This window comes from Leishmania donovani, chromosome 36 (assembly GCF_000227135.1).
Source record: "Leishmania donovani BPK282A1 complete genome, chromosome 36".
NCBI classification, from domain to species: Eukaryota; Euglenozoa; class Kinetoplastea; order Trypanosomatida; family Trypanosomatidae; genus Leishmania; species Leishmania donovani.
This window is the reverse complement of record NC_018263.1, coordinates 1,477,618-1,485,117: the sequence shown is the minus strand read 5'-3', so window position 1 is coordinate 1,485,117 and position 7,500 is coordinate 1,477,618. Positions and strand designations below refer to the sequence as shown.

The window sequence follows — 7,500 nt, the reverse complement described above, 5'->3', positions numbered from 1 at the left end:
GTGTGTCACTGCGACAGACTACGGCCGGCACCGCCGACGCGTCGGCCTTGTCTCGGCTCGGGAAAGTAGTCGAGGTGCCCAAGCAGCAGCGGCAAAGTTGAGAAGAGTCGCGCGCCGGCAGCATCGGGGGCATCGCAGAATGAGACCGGCGGCAGCACGTCCCATCGCACGGCGGCGGGGGTGTGACTGTCAGCCAACGCCATCATCGTGGGGTCCTCCTTCCCTCCTCCCCCTGTGGCAGAAGATGGCGGCCCCAGTAACTCGCGACGCGAGCGGTGTCTTCGCAGTAGTTTGGTGCGCTAAAGCCGAGATACTCCGCATCAGCTTAGGCGGCGGTAGGACGGACGCTCATACGTGGCCGACCTCGCCAGTGGGGTGTGGCTAGAGAGAGAGGAGCAATAGAAGACTGCAATGCAGACGACGTCGGTGGTGATTCTGCTGCGAAGTTTGAGTTTGGTCGGTTCATGGTGCAGTTCAGTGAGTTAGGGGGAGGTGGGAGGGTGCGTGTGTGCTGATGCAGCGTGATTCTGGCCGGCCCCTTTTTGTGTGCACCGCAGATGGAGTCTGTGATCTCCTCTAAAGGCGGAGAGTGAAGGGGTCTGATTAGAGCTGACACACACAAAGACAGACACGCACACGGACACTCACGGGTGTCCATCCAAGCAGAGTGCGCGCATGGTCCCGTTCCTTCCTCCGTTGATGATCTATCTTCAAGAGACGCGGGCAGATACTGCGCAAGAGCCACGCAAGGGAAGACAGGGGAGGGTGTTGAGTAGCACAGCACACGAGTCGCATGTGAAAGACTCCATATCCGTCAGCATGTAGACGAGCGTTCATCATGAAAGAGGCGCGCCTCTTGATCCGCGCGGATAGAAGGCAGCTCAGAAGGGAGAGAGAATCGGCGCCGCACCGGCGATGAGGCAACTCAGCCGCTGCGTGCACAAAGTCACGGCGCTCTCGCCTTCGCAAACTCAGCTCTCCCTTCTCTGTAAGAGTCCTCGACTTTCGAGACAGTCGGGCCCGATAACTTGACAAACAAAAAGCAGAAGGCAGCCTGTGCGTCATAAATACTGGCCGCGATAGGCATGCATAGCCCTCCCGTCAGAGCGAGGAGCTATAAAAGTGTCAGGCCTCGTGGCTGCTTATTTTCCTTTGATGAGGTCGTTCCAGATATTGCTGTCGATGCTTTCGTTTTACTAGGGTGTTCACGTAAACCCACGCACATGAGAGACGGGTTGTGCCTCTCATGTGCGCATCCTCCCATACACACGCACACACACGACAGTGGTGGAAGGAACAAGGGGGGATAGACGCCGTAGACACACAGAGAAAGAGGAGGAGGAGGAGGAGGGGGTGCGTGTAGTCGAGTCACGGACTCGAGCAACCACCGCGGCAAGCGAAACAGTAACGGGCACCGAAAACAAAGAAGAGAGGCAAAACAAGGCAAGACACAATCCGAAAAGTAGTGGAAACAAAGAAAAAGTGGCGAGCAAATGAACGCAATCCAAAAAAGGCACAGGGTGACGTCAGAGGGGGGAGCGAAACAGTGATTCAGCAAACATCGACAAAGACGCGTGAAAGCCAAAACAACAAAAGGGAAGGGACATGCAGGCAGGAGAGATGGCGAAGGGGAGTGGGGAAAGGGGGAGGGGGCCGGATGAGACACGGCAATGAAACAACGCCGAGGAAGAAAAGATCATCAGAAGATTCAAAACAGCGGACATGCGAGAGATAGAACAAAAAAAAAACGAAACAAGAGAAACCAAATCGAGTAAAGACGGAAAGAGATGACAAGGCGGAGAAAAGAGAATGAGCGGTGTGAGTTGACCGATTCCATCGCGCGTGCGCATACACGCTAACCCGAAAAAGAAAAAATGGGTGATGGGCAGAGGTAGAAAGAGAGGCGGGAAAGGAGGGTGTGAAACTGAAGCTCATGTCTGGCACTCCCCTCTCCGCTCCCTGCCCCCGCCCCCTCCTCAACGGTTTCTCGGTTTGATGAGCACATCCACACAACAAGGAAACAAACAGAAGGGGCGGCAGCTGCAAGAAAACCCACCACCACCACACAAAAAAGGGGGTGCCTTTTTTTTTGAAAAGATGAAAAATGACGGAAGGACGCAGCACAGCAGAAAAGTGTAAGACGAAAACAACAAAAAAACATCGGCCACCGTCCTTTGCGCCCTTCTGATAGAAGGGGGAAAGAAACAGACACAAACAGAGCAGCGGACTGTCTGCTGGCAGCACCGAGAGAGGCGACAGTAGCAGCTGATGGCAACAGGGGCATATTCCACAACAAACGCCCTTGCTCCCCTTCCCTTTTGACCTGCTCCTCCCTCCCTCCCTCCCCCACTTGCCAAAACCGGCCGAGAGAAGGAAGTGCGCAGCGCAAAGAAGACAGCCATTTGAAGCTGAGCTACGTCACCGGTGTCTATCGTCTTATGCCATTAACCGAAATTCAGTGAAAACTAGACCGCACTTGCAGCCTTGGCGCCCCAAAGAAAGGGGAAGGAACCTAAGTTGTCCGGAAGACGCATGCCTCGCGCGGCTGTGAATCGGCACACAGCGGCGAGAGTTGCGGCCAGATCAAGCGATGAAGAACAAAATCACCGTGGATATGATTCTGAATGGCGCGCCTCCGCCGAGGACTCAAAATCTGCCTGCGCGGCAGTATATGCTGAAGTAAAGGTGCAAAGAGACTCGCGAACCATCCAAGCACGAGACACAAAGTACTGAGCAACTGCGCTCGTGCGCAAGCATCCATGAACAGGTCTGACGTGGGCGTGTGAAGCAGAAGGGCTCGCCATTGCCCCTTTCTCGATCTTATGTGCCCTCCTATTCTTTCTATATGAGCGTCACTCTTGTCGCTTGCGCCCCTCCCACCCACCCACCCCTCTGTCGCGCACGTCTCTGCTCTGCGCCAGCTCTGCGATGTGAGAGAATAGACCAAGCACAGCAAAGTCCGTAGCTCCATGTGAACATGATTACCGGCTGCGCCATCATCCTCATCACACTCATCGTTCTACACGCGGAACGCAGTGCCGGACGGGTCTCACGAGGAAAGAAACAGTACAAGCACCGCGCTCGCCTCAGTCGAACGCCACGATTATGTCGCGAATCTCACTCACGCACACGGGGCACGTCGTACGCTTCTGGGAGCAGGTGTAGCACAGTACGCGGTGCCCACACGGTACACAGACAACCAGCTGGCCATACGTTTTGCCGCACTCTAGGCAGACGTGCGAGAGCGAGCGTGTTGGGTTGCGTGCCGGCGCTGTCGCTGCGGATAACATGGAGTCAGGCGGTGTGGCGACAGCTGCTTGGGGCGGGCTCCTGCTCGGCATCGACTTGGTGCTGTTCTGCCAGGTAGCCGAATTCTCAGCGGCCTCTACGGGAACACCCACGGTCACTGCCGCTGCCGCTGCGGCGGCAGCAGCCTCCTCGGCCTCGCGCTGCGTTTGACGCTGTCGCAAGCCGCAAACTTCGCGATGTCCATCGAAGAGGGTGGGTGCGATGAGCTCGTGACAGTGCTTGCACTCGTACTGCGCAGTCACGTTTGGTGAAACATGGCAGAGCCCCTCGCGCGGCTGCCGACAGAGGGGGCACTGATCGAGAGACTTGGTGCACTCCTGACAGCAGCTAATGTGCCCGCATGGCAGAAAGGCGTAGCTGCGAGGTCGATCCATGCATACCAAGCACAGCTCCTTGTCTCCCGACGCTGCATCGTCGTGAAACTTCGCCGAGGACGATGGCTGAATGTTTGCATGGGAGAGAAGCGCGGCATTCTTGGCTAGGATGGTGCGGAGGTGGTTTGTGCGGCAGACCTCCTGGTGGCCGTCAAAGAGGGTCGGGTCGACCTCAACGCCGCACAGGTCGCAGATGTATCTAGTCTTCGCCGGTTGCTTTGCCCGATGGAACACATTTTGTTCGAAGGAGCGGTGTTCAACAGAGCTCGGCCGTCGCTGCAGCGGCGAGGAAGCCTGCCGGGCGGCCCTAAAATCGGAGGGGTAACAACAGCAGCACCCCATTCTCTTTTGCCCCACTCGCGCAGCAAGTCAGGGAGGGGGAGGGGAGAGGAGAGGGAGAAGCGCCCGTCAGCGAAGACGCTCGGCAGAGGAGGAGGAAAGGTGAAGAGTGCAGACCCAGAGCACGAGCAGTTCCGCTGAGAGAAACAAGAGCAATAGGAAAGCAATAAAACAGAAAAGGAAAGGCCAGAAGGAAAGACGTAAAGGAAGGTGGGGTGAAGAGAGGGCAGAGTATCAGACAGCAATAAGGGGTCTGTGGGGCTTTGCGAATGGAGGGAGTGTGGGGCAGAAAAAAAGGCGTAGAGAGAAAAGTCGGAGGGACAAGTAGGGACTTGACGGCTCAAAACGCGCTGAAAGGTCTCATAGAAATAAAAATGAAACGCGTCAACGGAATACTGATGGGGGGAGGAGAGGCAAGAGGAACGACAGGCAGGAAAGAGGCTCCTGCTCACAGTTATACACGTGCGAGGGAGAGAAAAGAGCAGAGACAGCCGCAGCACACACACGCACATACAAAAGCGGGGGCACATAAAGGGTAGCTGGAAAAAAGGCAAGAAGAACAGTATTCACGGAGCAGCTGAAGCGCAAGCGAACGGAAGAGAAGAGGGCCGGTTGCTACGGCTTAGTGGTGAATCGCAAAGAAGCGGGACGTGGGAGGCCGTACCACAACAGAAGCACAGCGTATGGTGTGGTGAGAGGATGGGGAGAAGTGGAGGGTGAAGAGGGAGGCAAAGGAAGGAGGGGTGGGAGAGAGGACACACTCGCTTGAGAGGTGCGCGAGGGAAAAATAAACTTGGGTGGAAGGAAACGGAAACGGTGGGTGATGCTGATCTGTGAGAGAGGGTCTGGGAGACCACGAAGAAAGTTCTTATGTCTATAAGAGCGCACCGGCGGTGTCAGCCTCCACTAAGTTCAAACCTGCGCAGTGAAAGGGAGCGCATGAGGTGCAGAGCAAAAGACAATGGTGTAAGAAAGGTTGGAAGAAAGGAGTGAATGAGAGAGTCACGTGGGCCGGTTTACAAGCCATGGTGAAACACCACATAACAAAAAAACGGGAGCGAACGGGAAAAGTGAAAGTATGCATGTGAATGGGGAGTAAAGGATGAGAGAGAGTTACACAGGAGGGGACTGTTCATGCATGAAAGATCGGTTCCATTCGCGGGAAAGCGCCCGGTGATGCAACGGGCGCAGAGATAGTAAATCCCGCTATCCTCTCTTGTGTTTGCCACCTCTTTCAGAGATGGCTGAGAAAGAGGACGTGGATTCTCATGCGAAACGTTTCTATTCTTCTCGTGCTGCGCTTCTCGCCTCCGCCTTTTCTTTCAGAGCCCGCCATTGCAGTCCGCTGAAGTCCGCTGGGAATCACGAAACAAAACAGCAAAGGGAACTTGATAGTGTACACGAGAGAAACACACCAGAGAAATGCCAATCGAGATAGGGTCATCGCGGAGGGGAGGAAGGGTGTGAGGGCTCGCAGACAGGCGCGCGCGTGCGGGGCGGCTTCTACGGCTTACACAAATCGAGCACTAACACAAGACACACTACTGAGATCGTCTCTTCTGCTTTCCCAAGGGCAATTTCCGCTGTTCATCGCCCTCTCTCTCACGCCCTGTGCAGCCCTGCAACAGCACACGACGACAGCGCATGACTCGCTATGCGGCAGCCTGCCTGCCCCAGCCACCACTGGCCTCCAGCACTTCCTCCACATCCTTCTGAACCATCTCCAGCAGCTGGCGCAGCTTGTCCACCTTAGCTAGCATTTCGGCAACGCGTTGCTGCATTTGCAACTCGACGGTCTTGCAGCCCTCCGCGTCGTGCATCTCGGACGCCATCCGGTAGGCCATCATCAGCTTCGCCTCCACTGCATCAGCGTTGTAGCGAACGCTGTTGACGCGGGCCGAGGTGGACGGCCCCGAGGCCACCGCTTGCGTCAGGAACTGCTTCTCCTTTTTCAGCATCGCGTTCTCGCAGCGCAGTTGGTGAAGGGCGGCGGGCGATGGGGAAGGCGGAGAAAGACCTCGATTTTGTGACGGCGCCTTCGCCGGCATTTCTTGAGAGTCGTGGGAAGAGGGTGAGCAGAGAAAGCGGAAGGCACAGCGATGATAAGAGCAAATCCCTAAGCGCAGGCGCGTGCATCTACGTCTCTGTACGTGAGCGTGTGTGTGTGTGCTCTTGCTGGGTAGAGAGCATGTAGAGGCGAGTGCGCAGGGAGAAGACCTGCACACGCTGTAGCGAGCAACGAGGAGATGGAAGCAAAGAATGGGACGGTAGAAAGGTGACGCAATGGCGAGGGGAAGAGAACGAAAACCCAGCGCACAGATACGCGTGCGAGCTGGGACTTGAAGCAGGATGAGGCGCACATATGCCTACGCAGAACAGCGTGAGCAGACGCAGAGAGCAGGGTGCGTCAGATGTTACTGTCGATTCAGTGCTCACGCGCTCTCACCCTTTGCTCACATCACTCCTCTCTCCTCTAATGTTATTGAGGGAGTGATGGATCACTTGACTTCACGCGGCAGCATCCGTCTTCCCATCGTTCTCTCCTTCAAAGGAGCACCTTTTCTAGCTAACGCTTTCATATGTTATTGGATGAGAGTCGGCGCCTACCATCACGCTATCTGCGGCCTCCGCCTTTCTCTCATCCTCCTCGGTCTGCACCGCTTCCTCGCTACTCCACCGTACACCTCTAAATCGCTCATCTCGAATCCAGCATACCCCTGCACTGCTGCTATCCCGCTGCCCCCTCCCTCATCCTTGCACACTATAGAAACAAGAGCGAGGAGAGCAGAGCGTCACGGGCAAGCCACAGTGGAAGAGAGAGAGGTCATGTGGTGGCGCCACTCAGGCGCAGTGTGCAAAACACAGAGAGTTCCCAAAGAAGATAAGCAATCTGCTTCTTAGATACTGCTGTGCTCACAAAATACCGCAAGCCCGCATCGGTGTGCGGTGGAGAAAAGGGAGAAAAAGGCGCCTTGGCACGGTGAGACCAAATTAAACAGATCCCATGCAACCTCGCAGGCGGCTTGCAAACGTTTCAGGGGGATCTGTGCGCGCCCTTCACAGGAGCAGCTGAGTCAAGCGAAGGGGGCTTGGATGGCAAAAGTGGCAGGGCAACACACGAAAGGCAAGACGGAGCAGGCGCAAACGAGCTTGACACCATCAACACTATGTTTGCCTTTCAACGTGTCCGTTCTCTGCCATGGAAAGTGAGCTCAAGTTCACCCTATCCCCAGCCTGGCATAGGCCCCCACCAGCGTGGTCCAGAGCAGCCGTGTACACAGGTGTTACAGCAACGCACCGGCCCAGTTATCAAAGCACGGCGGCTGCCTCACAGTCTACCCAGGCCGCCCCGCGGGTCGCCTCAGAGCCGCTCCCCAATCATGCCGGTCGCCACCTGGTGCATCACCCTCGGCGTGGCTCAGGCTCCCCGCACCAGTGGGCAGTGAGGGCCGGGTGGGATGCGTCGGAATCACGATGC

The 7,500-nt window shown here is 56.3% G+C and overlaps 2 protein-coding genes across 2 annotated transcripts; both read right to left on the bottom strand.

The window, feature by feature from the left end:
• Nucleotides 1-3,086: 3,086 nt before the first annotated feature.
• On the bottom strand, nt 3,087-4,025 carry LDBPK_364020 (hypothetical protein, conserved; the record flags this gene model as incomplete). The annotated part of the gene is made up of 1 exon (XM_003865468.1): nt 3,087-4,025. One exon carries the CDS (start codon nt 4,023-4,025, stop codon nt 3,087-3,089), a length of 939 nt encoding a protein of 312 aa, XP_003865516.1.
• A 1,649-nt stretch (nt 4,026-5,674) lies between these two features.
• Nucleotides 5,675-6,070, bottom strand: LDBPK_364010 (hypothetical protein, conserved; the record flags this gene model as incomplete). Its single annotated transcript, XM_003865467.1, has 1 exon — nt 5,675-6,070. The coding sequence occupies one exon, from the start codon at nt 6,068-6,070 to the stop codon at nt 5,675-5,677; it is 396 nt and encodes a 131-aa protein (XP_003865515.1).
• Between the last annotated feature and the right edge of the window lie 1,430 nt (nt 6,071-7,500).